This window comes from Mastigoproctus giganteus, chromosome 1 (assembly GCF_048544385.1).
Source record: "Mastigoproctus giganteus isolate SK-2022 chromosome 1, ASM4854438v1, whole genome shotgun sequence".
Taxonomy (NCBI): Eukaryota; Metazoa; Arthropoda; class Arachnida; order Uropygi; family Thelyphonidae; genus Mastigoproctus; species Mastigoproctus giganteus.
The window spans coordinates 36,695,705-36,718,074 of NC_143575.1; the positions used below are offsets into that span (position 1 = coordinate 36,695,705).

Sequence of the window (22,370 nt, forward strand, 5' to 3'; positions counted from 1 at the left end):
GGAGATTGAAATCCTCCCAAAGTGGAGTGGGGGTAACCTGACCTTTTTTTCTTTAGAATCACTGGTGGATAAATTGTTTATGAAGGGAAAAAAAAAAAAATGCAAAGGAAGCTCACACGAGAAGCGCAGCAAACTTCAAAAAAGTTTGCCGGTGAAACTATGTTACGAACATTTTTTACGATGCCAGAACCTCCAATGACTCTGTTCGTGATTTAGTTAGTTAATTCAATTAGTGATTCTAAAGAAAAAAAGGCAGGTTACCCCCCCCCCCACTTCAGGAGGGTTATGCTCCCTTGGGATTCAACTTCTACTCCTGACCGATAACACCCACCGTCTGTTTACCAAGCAAGCAACAAATACAAATGCCGTTACGGCAAAGCACTTTTACCGATAAATTTCATCGAACTTTTGCATGCTTCTCGTGCAGGCTTTCTTTACCTTAGCCATTTTTTTTTTTTTTTTTTATATATATATATATATATATATATATATATATATATATATATGTTAATTTTTTGGAAAACTGTTAAAACCAATGCTACTATAGTGGTTGCAGGAATTGGTTGAGATTGGAAAGTGAACAAATGTTTAAGAGACTTGCTAGATGCAAAGAAAGTAAATAAAGATGATTACTATTTAAGTCAGGTTTGCATATGCATAAGTGCTTATTAACTTTTGTATGTCTGTCCATCTCCATGAAAAAACTCTACTGTAGTGGATTGTTTTTAATAATTTTATATTTTAATCTTTTAGGAAAATTTGCTGAGTCATCTGTAATAGAAACCTGATTCCCCCCCCATCTCCCCCCATAAAATCTAGTTGTACTCCATACATAAATGGAAGTACAATAAGATTCTTCTTGCTTCTCAGCCAATAGCTATTCCTAGAATAACCCCCCCCCCCCCTGCCCCGAGCATTTGATTTTTCTTAACTGTAAATTTGTCAAGTATCAGGAAGGTTTCAAAATGAACATAGAATACATGATCTCTGTATTAAGCAGTTGGATTTATCAATGATTCAATTCCAGATTCACCAATCTAAATTTTGTTACCTCATTTATTCTCTGTTTCCAGTCCCTGGAACAACTTAAATACATATATATTTCATAGTATGAACCAGAGCTATAATACTCAGTATGTTCTGATATCAATATTTGTAAAAGAATAAGAGAAGTTTACCTCAATACGATACGTAGAACACGTATGATACTCTCCAGAAATTAAAACAATTCAAAAAATTTTAAATCTTACATTACAGTAAAAAATAATTAACAATGAATAAAATTCAAATGAACACGATTAAAAATTAAGTAAAAAATTAATTTAACGAAAAAAAATGCAAAACTATTTTCCTTCCTCGTTTTCCAAAAATCATTTTGCATTTTTGTCATTAAATTAATTTTTAAATTGATTTTTAATTGTTAATTATTTCTTACTGTAATGTAAGATTTTCTTTTATTGTTTTAATTTCTGGAGAGTATCATACGGAAGTGTTCTACGTATCATATTGAGGTAAACTTCTCTTATTCTTTTACAAATATATATTTCACGAAATTGTGGCCCACAAAAATGAAAGTGGTAAAAGTATGAAGTTTCTTTTTCTCTACCAATCTTTAGCCTGCTCATTTCCCCCCCCCCCTCATTTTTATAGAAAAGTTGAAGGTAGATTAGATCGTGCACTCTACTAAATATATCAAAAACCATACTATGTTCAGTAAATTTATCATATAGGCATGTCATTAAAAGATTGCATTTTTGGCTTAGTTCTGTCATACACTGAATTCTCGTACAAATTCGATGAATTTGTGCAATAATTCAGTTAATAAATATAAGAACAGTGAGGTTCAAGAATTCATTGTGTATGACAGGGATATTCCAACAAACATCTTGGGCTATTTGCTCCAGAGTATCATTTATATATACACTGAGTGGTCACTTTATTAGGCCTACACCTACCTAGTAATGAATTGGTTCTCCTTTAGTCCTCACAATGGCCTGAATTTGTCATAACATGGAATCAGTGAACTGTCAAAAGTGTGCCACAGGAATGCTGGTCTGTTTGATGCAATTGTTTCTCACAGTTTTTATAAACTGGATGGTTGTAGTTCTCTACTTTGAAGAGCTTGTTTTGCTTCATCCCACAGGTGCCCAGTTAGATTAAAATGACCATTGCAAAATTCACTGGTGATACAAAACCAGTTCTATATAATTGTCTTTTGTGACACATTGCCTTATCCTGTTGGCATAACCTATTCCTCGATAGATACACTACAACTGCCAAAGTATTCATCTGGTCGGAAACAATTTCCATATTGTCTGTGGAATTTAAACGTTGAACTACTGGTATTAAGGGACTAACTGGCATTAACTACTGGTATTTTGTGTACCACAAAAACACTTACAACACCACCACCACTGGCTTGCACTTATACATCCACGACATTCGTATAAGTGCATCTGGCGTAGATTACCATGGGTGTTTCCAAAACTGTAACCTTATTTCATTGGGAAAACAACTATTTTTCCATTTGGGTAGCATCAAAGTTGTTTACTAATTTTTCTTTTTTCACCTTCATGCTCCATGTTCAAAGTCACTTAAATCTTTCACCTTGCCCATTCTCACACTGAACTGCACATACAGCATCCCTATATATTTGTCCACCTGCTTTTTACTATGAGGTACAGGCACACAATTTGTTACTGAAGGAGCATTCCATTTCACAGAAAAGGTAGGTGTACATTATAAACCTATATAGAAATAGGCACCTCCGTAGCCAGGTGGGAAGGAGCAGCAGTGCGTAGCACACGCTTCTTGATTAGACCGGGGTGTCACCACCAAATACAGAGGATGCGGAAAGGTCAGGGAATGACCACCGCATATCCCGGAGCAATATGGCCTTAGTTGCTAATGCTCCTAAAAACCAAATAACAGTGCTATATAGAAATGATACAGTGGGAAAATGGTCTCTTTCCATTTCTTCAAATAGAACGGGAAATAGTTGTTAATTGTAATTCATCACTTAATAAAAATTTTGTTTGTAACAATTGTATGAGGCTTAAACTTTTTTTTATGCTAAATGCTTGCTGTAAATAAAGCAGTGTATAATTATTGCCCCATTTTTGGCTACTTTTATTTTTGTAGCTAAGCCCATTTACCTACCAGACATGCTTGTCACTGCACACTGATTAACAGTATTTCCAATATAGAGGTTTAATATTAAAATAACAATGATGCGAGGAGCAAACCTTTAGCATCTGCCATGTAAAAAAAAAAAAATTAATTAATTAAATTAAATTAAAAATAAATAGAAAAAAATAAGATATTTCCTTAAAATTTTATATTTATCTATATCCAGATATTTCTCTGATCCTATTTAAATTTACAAACTTCCTGAACCCCACAAGACAAAATGTTAACTTTTTTGTATAGGAACAAGTTACCACTTTGAATGTGCGGAACTCAAATGAAAACAAATATTTTTTTCATCCATTTTAACAATTTCACTATATTCCCTATGCAGTCCAGCTCTAACAAAAAAAAAACACAATCAAAATGTGATGTTCAAAAATTATCTATTTTTGGGTTGACATAAGCCGATATATAAAATGGCATTTAAAAACATTTTAAAATTTATTTAGACATTTTAAATGTTAATTATTTATATGAATTAAGAGCATGATATTTTTTGAAACATTCACCATGGTTCAATCCTGGATTTTTGGAACATGTTGGTTTTCTTCATCTAAACTTAGTTCTTTTTCTATTAAGGACATTTAGAATCTCTTCTAGTTGAATAAGAAACTTTTTTTGAAACTGCTCATGTTAGTTCTTTTGAGATGGAAAGCAAGGCAATGGAGCTCAATATAGCTATGGGCTGTGTTAGGGTAACTATTAGCTTTACAAACAAAATTAATATTCCTCAAAACACACCCTTCCTATATCAGTATTTAAACATTAACATGATGTTGATTATAAGAATTCACAGAGTAGACAACACTTCAATTAGAATCTAATGACAGAAACTTAATGACTATTTCATTTATGAAACTAGTCATTAAGTTCTGCATAGATATTCATAAGTGACAGTTGATTAAATCGAACAAAGTATAGTTATAAGCTTGAAATATAATCTCTGCAAGTCACTATTTTTCCGTCATTGGAGAAGATGGTAATGCCATCATGCACTTCTTCATAGTGAATACCTGTGCAGTGTTGTCCATAGCTATATTGAGCTCATCTACGGTGGAAAAGCTCCCCCCCCCCCTCTCTGAGGGCTTCAACTTTTGAACATGCCCCTGAATCTAAATTCAAGGGCTGAGATCTGAACTACAGTCATGGGGTGTGAGGATAATCTACCAGTTTATTTTTTAGCAAGTATTACCAGTGCAGGCCTTGTGACATTGATACATTGTTGTGCAGGATTGGTGGACCTTTCTTTAGCATGTCTGGCTACTTATTTCACTGTGATGGTCTCAAATTTTTTTTTTTTTTTTTTTTTTCCAGGAGTGAAATGTAATATTCTCTAGTGACTGTCTGATCTTTTGGGACACTATGGATGTAAAGAATACACAAAGTGTGATTAGTAATGACCATTTTTTTTTTTTTTTTTTTCATTTTGTTTGCCTCTTGTTGAACTTGGTTTGAGTGATGAAGAATGGTGCCCATCATTAGATTATTTAAATTTGGGTTCAAAACACTAACCATGTGTCATCAGTTAGTGATATTTCTGTAACTGAAGTGTAGTTGGTGTTTCCAAAACTCTAACCTCACTTCATTGGGAACACACCTATTTTTCCATTTGGGTAGCATCAAAATTGTTTACTAATTTTTCTTTTTTCACCTTCTGGTGGAAGGTGGATTCAAAAAAATTTCTCCACCCCCACCAGACATCCCATCAAAATGGTAGGTATGAAGTGTACCTTGGCTAATGCTAACAACATATGCAATTTCATCACAAGTGAGTCTTTGATATTGCAATGGTTCTTGGATTTTTTTCCCCCATTCAGTAATTCTGTTAGTTGTAACATTGAGGCTTACCGGGTTAAGGATTGTCTTTGATATGGATTACCCACAAGAAAATCTCCCCAGCAAAGAAGTCATGCTGTATCAAGAGGAGTATGTAAGTAAATCACTTGCATACTCTTCTTGAGCCGACCGGGCTAGCCAAGTGGGTAAAGTACCTACCCGGCAACCCAAAGGTCGCGGGTTCGATTCCCGCCTCGGGCTTGGATCAAAGTACTGCAAAAACCTTGGGAGGTGCAATATGGCCACAGAAGCCGATGCGCCAACAACTACCAAATCAAAAAAAAAAAAAAAAACTCTTCTTGAATTGGAGATTGGATTCCACTTATATATTTGCCATATACTCTTTGAGTGTTCAAAAATGTTTTCTATTCTTCTTTATTCAGCTGTTAGCACAACCATTGTTATGCCATGTGCTTTTACATTTTTTAATGTAATTTATACTACTTATATATTCAGGAAGTATTGAGGACGGTGCAGACCTTATTTACTGATCTTTGTCTACCCTCCACTAGATGGCTCCAGAATATTTTGAACAACTACATATTCTTAGCTTTTTCCAGAAAGGATTGCTTTTCAAAAAACCGTATTTGGCGGTGAGCGGCTTGAACCCCTGGTCTACTCAAAGAGCATGTGCTACTGCACTTGCACTCCTGACCACTTGGCTACAGGGGCCATCCCCCCCCCCATCCCACACACACACACACATGCCAAAAAAAAAGTGGTAAGCTGGCTCTGGCAGCTTGGAGCTCAATTGCCCTTTTTTTCTTTTCTTTTTTTTGTGTGCATGTGTGCCAGTCTAGCTTGCCTTTGGCATGATAAAAATGTCTCATCCCTTGTTTTGTAGATCATATTTTGATTCACTCAATTCCTTGAACTTGAATATTTCATTTATTGTGCCATGTCTTTAAGGCACAGTGATGTATGTACATAGTTACAGCTTAGGTTGGGTATGTGGTATAAAAGTTATATGGACTGGCAAAATTTTCTATAGAATGGTAGTTTTGAAATAGTGTTCTAAAGGTGTGTTTATATTCATCTTATCAGAACTAACAAGAATATCTTATTGGTTTCGCTGTTTGTCTTTTGATTAGATGATCAAGTGGACTAGACATCCCTAAGAATGCAGTTTTTTATATATTAGCATTTTGCTTTGTTATAACCTGAATGCCTTACCACAATTGAGATTTCTGACAGGGTGCTTTTATATTGCCATATACATAAAGAAAGGTTTCAGATAATTATTAGGATATAAAAATCTGCATTAAGTTGAACAACCCTAGAACTCAGTACCAAGACCCTTTTCAGCTGAGCTTGAAAGTCATTATCATGCAACATATTACTAGTGGGTTTGTAACTTTTTTTTTTATATATGTCATCCCTTTACTAAGGGATGTTGTCATCCCTTAGTAAAGGGATGACAACATCCAGAATGCACATTTATAATTGGCACTTTTTAATTGGCTTAGTGGCAGTGTTAATTCTGTATTCATATTTATTTTATGTCATACGAGCCTTGTAAAGAATTCCTAATTTAATTAAATAACACTGTCTTAATTTAATATTATTTTAAATTAATTTAAAATAATATTACATAAGTAAACTTATATGTAGTCATACATAAGTTTTGTAATACTTTATCTGTTTATTAATTAATTTACTTTATTGAAAGCTGAAGTATAGGGATCTCTCAATTGACTGCAGTGATAAATCAGTTTAACACATCCACTACCTACTTGACTTCCAACCTTATTGTGCTTGATGTTTGCATTATGCCTTTATAGCTCTCTGCTGCTGGGAAAATTAAATTAACTCAAGATTTAGGCATATTTTATGCTCTCTTAGGTGTCTTATTGCAGTTCAGTTTCTTTTTGTTTTTTTTGCAAAGAGCATAAATAAAAATTTATTTCATTAAGACTGTTATTTATGCACTGAATTCAGAAATCACAGGGTTGAGTCTGTCTAAATTTGGAAGAGCAGAGGGCTTTCTGGGCTTTCTTCTCTGGTGAAGGTTGCTTGACAGAAATGTCCAGTTTTTATTCTAGTGCTTTGATGAAAATGGTTCTTAAAGTCAAGTGCTTTTCATCCAGGAGAATTACAAACTCCTTCACGTATATATGCATCAACCAACAACGAATGTGTTACGTAAGCCTTTCACTTTAAACCCTTTTGTGGGCGAGTAAAGAATTTGTAAAAAAAAAAATAAATAAATAAAAATTTGCGTGTTATTATTTTTACTGCAGTAATATCATCTTTAACTATTATTTATCATTTAATTCAGTTTCATTAATTTCTACATCTGAATTTCAGAGAATTTAGACTTTTTTTTAAAACCTAAATTGGATAAAAATGACCAAAGGTGAAGTTTTATTCTTTGATTTTCAAAGCTATTTTCATGCTGTCATTAAACTTTTTTGGTATTGGTTTGAAACACATAAGAGATGACAGCATACTGGAAGACTTAAAATTTACGGAAGCCTTATTTGAAATTTTTATTAAACAACTATGGAAAACATAATTTTACGTACACATTCATGAATGGCTTTTTGAAAGTCCATTTATATTTACTTCATTTATCAGGCACATTTAGTTGAGAGGTATGCCAAATTTCAGTAAGATGAATTAATCAAAATATAACTTGCAAAGTGAAATAAATAGGTTTGATATCTTATTATACAATTTATCTTGTTATAGATGATTTTTATGGTATACCTGGAACAAAAGTCCTAGCTTTACCTAATGGTACTGTTCCATGTAATAAAAACATCTCAGACATTGTTGAAGTTGTAAAGCCTCGCATTCAGCAGCTAGTAGATGACACAAATGTGGTAGGTGATTAGAATTTAAAAAATAATGATATTATATTATCTAAATATTCAGAACTTAAGTTATTTTTTTTAACGTTCAGATAATTTTGCTAAAAATTATTGGTTCCTTTGTAATATACTTAAGATAATTTGTCTTTGTATTTTCAGAGCAGAAATACGATCATCTTATAATCATTGACAAAAAATAACCCTCAGTGTTCAAGAAAGACAAACTTGTCAAGATTTGGTTTAATCATGTCTTTAAATGAGTCTTTTTTTTTTTTTTTTTTTTTTTTATGTAAACCCCAAACACGAGAGGTATTAGAACCTATAGTACTTAGTACCGTGGGGTGCCACCGTAGCCAGGTGGGAAGGAGCAGCAGTGCGTATAGCACACACACTTCTTGAATAGACTGGGGTTCAAGCCTGTCACCACCAAATACGGAGGATGCGGAAAGGTCAGGGAAAGACCACCGCATATCCCGGAGCAATATGGCCTTAGTTGCTAATGCTCCTAAAAACCAAATAACAACAAGTTAGTACCGTGCTTGGATTGGAGGTTGAAAAGATGAAAGAAGATATTTGTTGACATTGTACTTGAGCTTCTGTAGACTAATTTTCAGGAAATATGTATGAAGGAAGGTTGCTCCAGAAAACGGCAGTTGGATGAATAAACGAGGAAGATGAAAAGTTGGTTCTGTGAGTTTGAAGTTGGACAGTAAATGGATGTTGACTGGTGGCAGACTGTTTTGATGTTTTGAGAGAGAGAGAGAGAGTGGGAATTATAGAAACCAATTCAGAAGAACAGTGCCCATGGAAATATCTGTAGAAGAGGCATGCAGCAGAAACAGTACATCTATGAGACAGCGAGTGCAGAGACTCTGTTAGAGTAGAATCATTAATTAACCTAACTGCCCTCTTCTGAACGGAATCAAGAAGCCTGGGAGAGGTTTTGGGTGCACCACCCCAGATGTGGGAACAATATTCCATGATAGGGCAGATTTGCGATTTATACAGAGTGAGCAGCTGTTTGGAAGAAAAGTAACGCCGAGAGCGAAAGAGAAAACCAAGTTTTTTAGATGCAGAGGAAGCAATATTTGTAATGTGCTCGTGCCAAGAGAGATTAGAAGTCAGGGTAATCCCCAAAAGAGATATATCATTTTGCCTAGAAATCGGAGTGTCACTAAAGATAAGCATAGGAGCAGAAGAATCCTTTTTGCGAGATATGACAAGATTGAGTTTTAGAAGGGTTGAAATCAACTAAGTTGTCTTTGCCCCACTGGAGAATTACCTGAAGATCGGCATTTAAGGAATTGGCAGCAGATTTTCGAGAACTTGAAGCTGATTGAGCTGGACAAGGTTTCTCAAAATGGAAAGTTGAATGCAATGTGCTGTCATCGACAAAACTATGGATAGGATTTCCAGTCAATGGAAGAAGGTCATTGATATACAAGAGGAAAAGAGTGGGGGAAAGAACTGAACCTTGGAGGACACCGGCATTAGTGGAGAAGTTAGAAGACAGAGAGCCATCTACCATCACCCTCAGTGAGCGATCAGACAGAAAACTGGATAACCAATTACTAAAAACAGTTGGCAAACCATAAGATGGAAGCTTGTTTAGAAGACCTTTATGCCAAACACGATCAAAAGCCTTTGAGATGTCAAGAGCAACTACTTGTGTTTCAGCAAACCTTTCCATTGAATTAGTCCATAAATGGGTAACATAAGCCAGAATATCACCAGTGGATCGACACTGATGGAATCCATACTGGCGATCATTGATCAGACGGAAGGTTTCTAGTAGTTTAAGAGTTGGAGGTTAATTGATTTCTCCATTACTTTAGAAAGAGTAGAAGCAATGCAATGGAACGATAATTGAATGGGAGCGATTTGTCACCCTTTTTAGGAACTGGCTGGATATGAGCAAATTTCTAACCAGAAGGAAAAACACCTTCGGAATATGAAAGTGAAAAAAGGCGGCAAAGAACAGGAGTAAGTTCAGGAGCACAGGTTTTGAGAACAAGTGGAGACATACCATCAGACTTGGAGCTCTCTTAGCATCAACATTCGTCCTTCTGACATCTTTTTGATGGAAGACCACAGGATGCATTGAATAGAGCCTGTTGGGAATGGTGAGAGGTATTTTTCCAAGATCATTAATGCATGTGTTGTAAAAATAATGGGACGCTAGAAGGTTGGCTTTATCCTTGGCTGAAGTGACAACAGAACAATCTGGTTTGGACAGGGGCGGGAGCAGAGATCAGCAAAAGTTGCGGCCAATAGCTTTGGCAAGAGACCAGAATGCTCGGCTACCATTAGGGCAAGAAGCAAGTTTTCTACTCTTCAAATTCTAGTTTAGACTGATTAATAACTGATTTACAATTGTTGCGAGCTTTGGTGTAGGCAGAAAATGAAACTGAATAATTAGAAACAAGCCAATCACGATATGCAACTTTCTTCTCTTGAACATCCTTAGCACATTTATTGGAAAACCAAGGTTTTAGATAAAGGACGAGATTTTAAAGTGGAGTGTGGGATAAAGGATTCCATTCCTACAAGAATAATTTCACTGAAACAATCTGAGCAAACGTTGACATCAGAAGTTTTGAAACAGTAATCAGGCTAAGGAAAAGAAGAAAAGAAATCTCACGGGTCATCCCATTTTGCATTCTTGTAATGCCAAACAATAAGAGGTTGGGAATAGCCATGAGATAAAGGCTCCATTGGAGAAGAGACAATCACCAAGTTGTGATCTGATGTGCCAAAAGGACCTCTCACTTCGACTGTGTACTTAGGATTGTTTGTGAGAAAAAGATCAAGCAGGTTGGCTGTATGGTTAGGATTGTCCGGTATTCTTGTAAGTAAATGAACAATCTGTGCAAGGTCATTAGTAATTGCAAAAAGCGTCAGCATCTTGACCAGCTGGGTCGGTGTGACTAAAAAACGGAAGCCAACTGGAGTTGTGAACATTAAAATCACCAAGGAAAATTACCTCACTGTTAGGAAAGTTGGACTGGAGAAAGTCAAGTTGCAAGTCAAGCGCTCCAAGTGATTAATGGAGTTGGGAGAACAGTAGAGACAACAGATGAATTTTACACAATGAGGTAGAAAGGTTTTAAGCCAGAGAAGATCGAAAAAAAGCATATTCCAAATTACCAAGTCTCTGGCAGGGAATATCAGAACGGACGTATGCACAAGTACCACCTTTGAGGCGAAAATAATCATACAGCAAATAATTTGGGCAGCTGAGATGAGCAGTAGTTGAATCAACCAATAACTGAGATTCTGTGAGGAAAAAGTACATGGGGTTTGGCAGACTGCAAGTGGAAATGGACAATGCTGAGATTAGAATCGAGACCACGTATATTTGTGAAATGAATTAGGAAGTGTTTGGGAGGTTTAGATATTTTCGCAGATAAGCTTACTCTATTAGTTTGACAATTCATGATGTATTCAATGGTAAGAAAAAGTGGATGGGACATGCTGTATGAAGCAATGAAATTTTTGAATATGGTGTACACGTGGTAAGAATATACCCAGATCCTTGACATAACGTGGCCTCGACAATGCCCCCCGCATACACACTACTCAGGCTCCCTCCAGTCACTATCTGGCGTAATAGAGGTAGCAAGATTATACACTAGCTGATCCGGAAGCCTTCTAGAGAGTTACCAATAGGTTCGGTCCAGTGTACTAACTAGCAGCCGGCCTGCGAACACAGTTTTAGAACTGTACCCCCGAAATGTAAGGAAGATCGGATCTTGCCATGATGTTCACTATAATCTCAAAAGTCATCAATCATACTGCATGATGGAAGAGATGGCGAAGGGTTGACCGGAACTTAGCTGTGGAGACTAAACATGGGTTCCACCACTTCAAGCCTCCAGTAAGCAAAGTGGTGGTATAGCACCGGTTGATGAGAGTCATCTACCACCTAGTACTGCCTGGTAATATAGAGGGGTGCATTCCTCCATGTGGTGTGGGCGCCACACCTCAACCCCTACTTACATTGGTTCACACCTGTGTGGTCACCCACTGTGTGCGTGTGCATGGAGGTTATACTCAGGGTTACTAACAGTCCCACCATCGTGAAGGTGCAAGCAGAGGATTTGGTTGTCACAGACCGTCCAGACTTCGCCAAAATTGGGTCCACTTGACTTGAGTGTCACCCGAATATCAGTTCCATCAGTGTTTTAGACTCCCACGTTGCAAGTGCAGCTTGTCTGGCATATCCGAGAGAATGTCTGTGACAATCTCAAGGACCAACACTTTATACACTATGATAAGTAATTTAATAAGCAAGTATCATGTTACAAATCCTTTTACTGGGTTCTTCTTCATATGCATTAATGAGCCAGAACAAGGATTTAAAATTAGCTCTTCTCCAACTGCTCGCCTAATGTCTTAAGAGGCATCTCCAATATAGTATCTAGTGTTCTCACATCCTTCTTTTCTTCAGCAACCCCTCCATGATGCTCCTTCAGTCCCTACATAGCTTCATTGTTGAAGCCTGTTCCATAAATCCCCTATTTACTAAGTAAAGAAATGCATGAGGCATAATACTTCATCAATTGAGAATATACTATAGAACATTCAGTGAAATACACATCATTTTTTGTTCATAATAGCAAATTGCAATGAATGGCATCGATTTAATTGTATCTCATATTGTGACTCACCTTCACAACGAGTTACCATGTATTGCCCTAACTTGAATAAGTAACGCTTCTCCAATGGAGAAGACTACTATTACTTATTCTCAGTGAATACCACCACCCGTTAAGAATAAGTAACATAATAAGGTATCAGCTGAGAATAAGTAACATAATAGGGTATCTGCTGAGAATAAGTAACAGTAGTCTTTTTCATTGTACAAGCCTTACTTATTCAAGGTAGTGCAATACATGGTAACTCGTTGTGATTTGAGTCACAATATGAGATACAATTAAATCGATGCCATTCATTGCAGTTTGCTATTATGAACAAGAATGTGAATGAATTTTCTATAATAAATCCCCTATATATCTCCCTGTATATGTTAAAGGCTGCCTGGCTAAATTGCTTTATGTATAAGGCATTTCTCTTTTTTCTAAAGTCCCCCCCCCCCATTAACTGCAGAGTTCCTGTTGCTATATTCCTGAATGCATTCCAGTGCATGTTCTGCCAATTTTGTTTTTTAAATTTCCCTTTAGCCATGTTTGTTATCTTCATCTGTGTTGAAATACAGGGTGCCCATAATTAAAGTATCCCTATTCAGAGCTCTCTGTAGCTCTATAAGCAGAATGCCACCAAAATTAGTAAGTAAACTGTCTGCCAATAGGAGATAATATGGCGCTGTACAAGAGGAAAGACATGACAAAGTACCAACAGATAAATATCTAAGACAAACCTTAATGAAATTACAGTTTTATTTGTGCTCTTTGCAAAAAAACAAAGGAACTGAATGAAACTGCCAGAGGAGATGGTTTCAAAGCTCCAAACTCACTCATAGTTTACTCCTGATGGTTAATGATGTCGCTGATGGTGGGTGGAGTTGGTTTTTGATGCGATTACCATTGTTCTGGACCAGAAATTGCATTTGATGCATAGCGTGCTCGACTGAAAAATGCAACATCTCTGGAGTGATGTTTCACACATGCTGCGTTACGTTGTGAAGACAGCCAGGTTAGGGACACTTCCTCAAAAGACATTGGCCTTGAGGTGACCCCACAGCCGAAAATCACACAGTGTAAGGTCAGGCGAATGTGGTGGCCCTGCAATGGAAAAAAAACTACTAATGACTCTTTCTGCAGTAAAGTGATACCGGAGAAGCTGCTGTACTGGTCGTGTGATATGAGAAGCCCCATCTTGCATAAAAATTGTCTCGTGCAGGCATCCTCTTTGCTGAAGTTGAGGAATAATGAAACTGCTCAGCATGTGATATCTTTGTGCTGTAACGGAACAGGTGGCTGCACCTGCTGAGTGCAATTCCTCAAAAAAGCGTGGCCCTAAAATGAAATTTGAAGGCACACCAGACTATTTTCGGCGAGTGCAATGGGATTTGCTGAATAGTATGTGGTGTTTCTGAAACCCATATTCGGCAGTTTTGAGAATCCCATCAAGATAAAATAGGGCCTCATCTCCCCAAAGAATGTTCCATGGCCAGGCATCGTCCACTTCCATTCTGTCAAAAAACATTAGAGCAAATGCCGTTCATTTTTCAGGATCATCTCTTGGTGACTGCTGCTGACGACTGATCTTATATGCATAATAGTGGATTAGTGGAAGAATTTTCCAAGCAGTGGAATGTGGGACATCCAGTTGCTTCATTACTCCCATGTGCTGCTACTAGTTCCAGCAGCTGTATCCATGGATTGGTCGACGATAGCCGTTGCAACTTCCACTGCTACCTGAGATGAAACAGGCTTCCTTCCTCTTCTAGGCTTAACAACAAAGGACCCAGTTTCTTCAATTTTGTTAATTATTGTTCCAACTGATAAAGGATCTTGACGTAAATTTTTACAGCGTATAAATTCATGCAGAGTGGCTGCTGCATTATTGCATCCATTAACGTAGAAGAACTTTGCAATCAAACCGTGATCAGGCAGAATGAGATGCATTGTTAACAATAAACTTACAGAATATGCTTGATGTTTGCATTGTGCCTTTATAGCTCTCTGCTGCTGGGAAAATTAAATTAACTCAAGATTTATGCAAATTTTTTGCTCTCTTAAGGTGTCTTATTTTTTTTAGTTTGGATTTAAAACTTTATTGCAGTTCAGTTTCTTTCTTTCTTTCTTTTTTTTGCAAAGAGCATAAATAAAAAAAAATTTATTTCATTAAGGTTTGTCTTAGTTATTTATTTGTTGTGGTATTTTGTCATGTCTTTCCTCTTGTACAATGCCATATTATCCCCAATCAGTAGATTTTGGAATTTTATTTTTATTTATTTTTTTTTTTAATACTGGCTTCCTCTCCCCATGCCTTGAAAAGTTTACTTACTAATTTTGGCAGCATTCTGCTTATTACTTAGAGCTACAGAGAGCTCTGAATAGGGATACTTTAATTATGGCCACCCTGTATTACGGTTTTGCCTGTGTATACTTGCCACACTTACACATTTTTGTATATTATGCTCTGATGTCGAATCTGTGAACCAGCTCCCCTCCCCATCTTATTAATCAGCTGAAAAATCACCTCAAGTATCTGCTTATTACAGATTGTATTTTTTTTTTTTTTTTTGCCAATACTTTTTATGTATGGAATTTCCATCCTCTTTTGTAGTCTGTGTTGTGTTATTGTTTGTTGTTTAGATATTTTCTATGGTCTTGTTGATTAAATTACTTAGGTACTTGTTATTTAATAATGATCCTGTAACAATAGAATAGCAATTGCTTAAAAAACGGTACTCACCTTGAATAAATCTGCAGTGGTATATTGAGAAGAGGTGGTTAGTATTTAGTTGAATTGTTAGCTAAGAAACTAAGGGGGGAAATTAGAAAGAAAAAAAACGGAATTTAAAATAAGCGCAAGGAGGTAGAAGTGTACACATCCAATCCTTGATTGTCATCGAAGAGGGAAGAAGTATTTTGAAAGCTTGAATAAAATAATATGATGAGGCCAATATTCATTACGAAGGACTTTCATTAAATAATAACGTCTTCAGTTGGCAATTGAATGGGCAGAGAACGTGTGGTGTTTTAAAGGTTTTGAAAATGATCTACATAATGAACTTCAATACCTTACCGAAAAAAATTTCCAGCCAGAGGTTACCCCCTCAACTCATCCTAAATACAATTTCCACCGCCAAAAATAAAATTATTAATCCAACCGGACACAATAACAAAACCAACACTCGTATAGTCCTCCCCTACCATAGTGAACTTGCAGGACAATTCCGCCGTATTTTTACTAACACAGACATTTCTCTCGTCTTTTCCGCTTACAATAAACTAGAATTTTTTTTTTTAAATTCCTATAAAGATACACACACTTATTCCACCAGCGGTCTTAATAATATAATATACCTCACAAAATGTCAGCCAGACTGTGACGCCTGTTACATTGGCAGTACTACCACCAAATTTGGTTCTTCCAGATCTTCCAACACCCGCACATATTACCATTTCAACAGTTTTAGAACAAGTCAAGCCAGTACAGAACTCACAATCACCCCTCTCGTCGACTCTGCTATTTCCATTATTAAACTCAAATCTAATTATAGAATTCTTCAATATGAAGCACTCGTGATTGAATGGTGTCGACATCATTCTAATCTTAAAATTATTAACGCCAAACTCCCCTTCAACCTATCACCAGCTTGGAACCTTTCATGGTTAAATTTTCCACGTGTCAAAAAGTGCATCACGAGAGTATAAACTTAAACCTTTAAAACAACACGCGTTCTCTGCCCATTCAATTGCCAACTGAAGACATTATTATTTAATGAAAGTCCTTCGTAATAACTATTGGCCTCATCGTATTATTTTATTCAAGCTTTCAAAATACTTCTTCCCTCTATAATTACAACCAAGGATCGGATGTGTACACTTCTACCTCCTTGCGCTTATTTTACATTTCGTTTTTTTTTTTCTTTGTTTTTTTTTTTTCAATTTCCCCCCTTAGTTTCTTAGCTAACAAGTCAACCTAAATACTAACCATCTCTTCTCAATATACCACTGCAGATTTATTCAAGGTGAGTACCATTTTTTTAAGCAATTGCTATTCTATTATTAGTCCACCGATACGGTATTATAAGATTTCTAAACTTTTATATTGTTAATCCTTTAACAGTACTGATTTCCTCCATGATATTTTCATGATTATCATAAATTTTGAAACATATATTCATTAAAGTTTGATAATACCCGTTTTAATTTTGTGCAGGTGATTAGACTTGTAGTTTATGTATTGGCTCAAATCTGTCTGCTTTCTGTACACTTGCGAACATAACCTGTCTTTCTCTTTAGTTGCTAGGATGTCCAAGAAAGGCAAGCTGTAATTGGCATCAATCTCAAGATTGAGGCCAATTATAAATCAAAATTTTCTTAAAATATCTGTGTAAATGTAATTGTGATTTTTTTACCATGTTATTTATATCTCAGACCAAATGATGCCAGAACTGGAGAAGGTGGGGGACTTCAAACTTGTTTGTCCACTTTGTCTTATTTCTGGTTGGTTATTTTTATTAAGTTTACTTATTTGTACTTTCATTTGACTTAATATGGTTGGCTTATGAACTTATTCTTTGCATAGTCAGAATTTAACTATTTCGTCTCATGAACTTTCAGTAATTTAACTGTGCTTGTAATTTTACATACACCAATTGACTTAATTTTGGTCACTTTTAAAAAATATATGTAAATTTCACTTTGTGTTTATTGTCTTCATTTTGAATTTGCAGTTTTTATATTTTGAAATAAAAATATAATTTGTATTTAATAGATCATTCATTTTAAAATAACCTAAAGTTAGTTAATGTACAGTGTGCATTGTGTTTCAGACACATTAGCAAATAGTAGTTTATAACAAAAAAAAAAAAAAAAAAAAAAAAAATGCACAAGCAATAAATTTTGTGTGAACAGAAAACATTTCTGTGCATGGCAACAAACAGAGTATATCTGGTACATGGATAGCCTATGTGATATGTATGGAAAATGAAAAATAATAATAATTGCTGGATTTCTATTGGTCCAATTTTAATAAAAATTTTTGAAGGCTCAACAAATCATTCTAAAAGAGCTAAATGTGAAATTTAATGAAAATCCATCCAAAGAGAGTTGGAGTTATTACATGCAGATGGACAGACAAAGAAATAATTGCTAGATTCTATTGGTCTGTTTTTAATAATCTCTAAGAGAGCTAAGTATAAAATTTCATAAAAATCCAACCATTGGGATCTGAGTTACTATATGTGTGGATAGATAGTTAGGCAAGTAAGCATGTTTATATTAGGGTCTTTCAGCCATTACATGCTAGTTTGTGGCAAGGTGGTGCATGGCCTTGTGTTGTAAAGCCTACAAACAAACAAGTGGCAAGATGCACCATTCTGCTGAAAGATGTGCTAGGATATTCACCAGTCGGTGACAGCAATTTAATTCAAAATTCTTCTGATCAACATTTGTCATCCAGTACCATCCTTTGACATGTGTCCCCATGCTATAACACTAACTGGATGTGTTGTTGTTGTTGCAGTTATGCATTCTGATAACAAGCCTTAGGTTGTCAACATGTATTTGATATTGTCACTTTCAAACATGAATAAAGCATGTCTCTTCACTCCAAACCACTTTTGCTTGCTCATCTGTCCTCCGAGACCTATGCTCCTTAGCGCAGTTTCCACGATAACACCCCGTTTTCATTGAGAAAGGGGCTTCTTTCTAGGTTTTTTTGCCTCTTAAGTTTTTTTTTTTTTTTGCTTGACTGTTTCCAATTGTTCTGTCAGTAACATTCATTTCATGTCTGAAATTTCTCTTTTCTGCAGTTTTGTGGGACCAGCTAACGTTCTCTCAATTTCAGGTATTATTTTAGTTTTTTCAACCTGCTGTTAGTAGTTTGGCAGTTGCACACTTTCCTAACATTGTATTTGGTAATTTCACTCTTTTTTTTTTTTTACACATGCTGTTACCTTGTACACATTACTTTCCTCATTAAGTGTAACTGCTTTGCTTCCGAATTAGAGGCAAAGCAGTTATACTTAGAATGCAGCCAATGAATTCTTTTAATTGCCTTTGGTGTCATTATCATTTTATTAACTTATGTGAAATATTTTAAATAACTTCACAGCCTAGTAGTGTTGATGTGTTATCTACAACTAATCATAAAATAATGCATTGTGTTAATGTAAACAGTGCCTTATTGGGCACTAGGAATGGCAGTGATCATATGGCTTATTACTTTTGCAGCCATTCAAATGTGTACATGAATTGACACCTATCGATCCACAGTTGTGTATATTTTATTAAATAGCTTTTTTTGTAATAGTAGCTATAAATACTGACCTTTAATATATTTGACATTACAAATAATAATTGATATGTCACATGATAAATGTTGATGTCGTCCTTACTTTTTCTTAGACACCACACATAAGAGGGCATAAAATTTAAATTGAAAAAAAAAAAAAAAAAAAAAAAAAGGTGGCTGCAAGGTAGATATGTGAAAACTTGCTTTCAGCCATAGAGTAATTAATTGATTGAACAAACTACTAACTGGTGTTGTGGAAGTTTTTCATGTAGTTTTGAATAAATTTACCACTACTAATACTATATAAAACATGAAACAACTGAAAAGTCAGAAGAATATTTAAATTTGGAATAAAAATTGTACCCAAAATTAAGCCACTACTGGCATGTTTTGTGTTACATCAGTTTCAATGATTTTATCATCAATAAACCATGGATAATTTTTATTCAACAATTGAAAACAAGATCAAGTGTCCTGACAGTACTCATCACCATCCTTATCTTCTGACTTGAACACAAGCTGTCTAGAGAATGGTACATCTGGAGCATCAAACAAGCTACCTGGTTGTTTTCTGAGGAGTTAAGTGATGAAACTTTCTGTAAATTTTGCAAAAAACTTAAGGACTAATGTCGATAACATTTTCAACAAAATTTGGAACTGCTTTCTTGTGCAATGATTTCGATAGCTGGAAGAAGAGGACTTTAGAGAAGTTTAATGAACATCAAAAATCTAGCTCCATGGCGGAAGTTGTATGAAGATAGTTAACATCAAAGGAGAAAATGTTTCCCCTCGGTTGTGGCAGTGAGACAAAGAAATTGAAGGTGGAGTTACCCTCTCAAGATGTTTTCTTCTTTAAGTCTTGTGTATTCGAGGATAGTGCTATAAGAGGACACAGACTGTTTTAGAACAGTCTTATATTTGAGAGTGGGATATTGTCCGCAGCTGAGAACATAATTATATATTGATTCTCAAAAAATTTTTGACTGTTTCGTGATATTATTAACAAGATGATATTGACTTTTATATTCTTTAAAAAAAAAAATAGTTCACAAAAATAAGACATGCATTATGCAATTTGGTTTGACAATATGACAGACTTTTCAGATGAAGAAACAAGTTTATTCTTTTAAGTTTGTGAATTATTACAGGCATTTTAAGTAATATATCAGAAGCTTAGTTCAGCTTAATACATATGCCAGTGTTTTCATGGTGCTGCAGCTGTGGCAGAAACTTTTATGGGATTCAAGCTACATTTTCTGATATAATCCAGTGATTTGTTTGTATTCAGGATTCAGTTATAAATCTTCTTGGTTACAATGGCATGAAATATCGTGAAAGAAATTATTACATCCACGGACAAATGGCTCTCTAAAAAGACTTGCATTCTTCTAAGAATTGAACAGGAGGAGCATTAAAATAAGGTGGGCTGTTATCAGTCTTTAGATTCAGCAGACAAACTAACTTGCTCCTAAAATTCATGAAAGAAATTTCTGTAAGAGAAAACTGATAGAGGGACAAAAGCTTGTGGTTTTTTGATTTATATGAATTCCCTTCATTTCTGTTTTAACTTGTTCACCCTTTCAGTCATATTTAGTGACACTGATGTTGTAAATACTTTTCTATTTATTTATCCTTTTGTTCATCCAGGATTCAGTTATATATTTATAACTGAATCCTGGATGAACAAAATTTATCATTTCAGCAAGTATACAAGTAAATAGATTTTATAATGGAACTATTGAATTTTTTTTTTTTTTTTTTTTTGAAAGATTTGAAGACATGGCTGGAATTACTGTATCATAGTAGGTTCCCTGAAAAATCATAGGATGGTGGTGGTGGTGGTGTGTTCCTGCATCTCAACTTAAAACTTCAAAAACTATTTTCAAAAATATTTGAAACCAATAGATTCTGTTGTTTCATGGCATACAAAAAAAAAAAAAAAAAATGAAAGAAAAGAAAAAAATCCTATATCTGTTGTAATGTAAACTTAATGAAATTGAGGAACATATTTCTGATATTCTGACCAAAATGGCACTATTTAATTGGCTAGTACCCACCATACTGATAGCAAATTCTGTTGCTGAGACATCTTTTCTAGTCTCAGAAGCCTGAAATATTTGCAGTCTGATCATCAATAACATAGCAAAGGATAAACAATTTGGCTATTATCAATCCCCACATGGACATAACCAAAATGATTTGAAATCTAAATCTTACAATGAAATATGCAAATAATGAAGGAATTATTGGAAATTATTACTGAAAATATCCAGCTATAAATGTTGGCAAGCAAATTCATAAGTAGAATGGACACTAGAAGACTAACATTCAGCTCATCACAATACTAATGAAACATGTTATTTTCAGTTTGTTTGGACATGTTTAATGGTAATGCGCTAAAAACAACAAAAATACAGTGTTCACAAGCCTCGTTTACAAAACTAAAATGTTATTGTGTAAATAGGTTATGTGATAAAACCTGAAATCACTTATGGATGATGGAAGATATCTTAGTTTTTTTATTTACAAACTGGACAGTGTGTGTGTGTGTGTGTGTGTGTGTCAGTAGATGGCAGCATAATCACGGAACTGTAATTGTGGTAGAATTTAATGGGTTGCATGTAAAACTTCCTTGAACCAGCACCACTGTTCCCTAACTGACTTTTGTTCATCCGCCACATCAGCTATGATGATTGTACAAATAGGCATCCTTTATGAATTTTCCATACCATTGTAGAACTGTAGGTCTGCCTTGGTGGCTTGTTTTTAAATCGTTTGAGATTTACATGTAAGAGCAGTTAGACTACAGTTCGTTGGAATGAAATTATGCATTAGACCTTCTAGTGGTTGGTAAATTCTGCTATGATTAGTTTTTCAATTAAGCTGCCATAAATTCTATCCTTATAAGATTCACCTCATACTCAATTCTGTGAATGGTTTTTTTTTTAAAGATGAATATTCAGAATTGTTTAGTGACAAGGCCTTTTATCATAGTGATCATGTCAGTAGACATAGCTTGAGATATTGGAATTGAATTAACTGATATTCAACATGATCTACGATTAATGACCTGGGACAGACAGCTAGTGAGACCCTACTTTTTTTTGACAGTAGTGTTATAAGGCCTGACGTAGCTGAGTGGCCAGGAGAAAGAGTGCAGTAACATGGACACTTTGAGTGGACCGGGGTTCAAGCCCATGACTGCTAAATACCATTAAATTAATGTTTGTATTGATAATTTATTGTAAACTCCTCTGACTTGGTCGTGTTTAAAGAATGTTAAAACATAACTGGCTATGTGGGATGAATGAATGGCCACTACATTTCTTCCACTAAGAACATTTTAAATCTGTTGGATATCAAGATTTGCCCAAAAAAATTGTAGAACTATAGCAGAAAATTGTACCTGTGTGTTTTAATATCAGCAAAGACTTGTTATTAACGTTCATGTTGTATGTCCTTAAAATTAGTGTTTAGGTGTAAATTGTGAGATTTATTAAAATCAGTTGTAATTTAGCATATGAACATGAATTAAGTGAACTCGTAAACATTATCGGTTTATTATATTTCATTTATAATGTTCATATTCTGGGATAC

The 22,370-nt window shown here is 35.2% G+C and overlaps 1 protein-coding gene across 2 annotated transcripts in view; it reads left to right on the forward strand.

The window, feature by feature from the left end:
* REG (proteasome regulator gamma) overlaps positions 1-22,370 on the forward strand; it is a 260,001-nt gene that overhangs the window by 141,703 nt on the left and 95,928 nt on the right. For both annotated transcript variants that reach the window (XM_090379525.1, XM_090379534.1), the window contains exon 6: positions 7,717-7,850. In XM_090379525.1, coding sequence (XP_090235651.1) covers positions 7,717-7,850 — 134 coding nt within the window. The remainder of the gene's footprint in view (positions 1-7,716; positions 7,851-22,370) is intronic.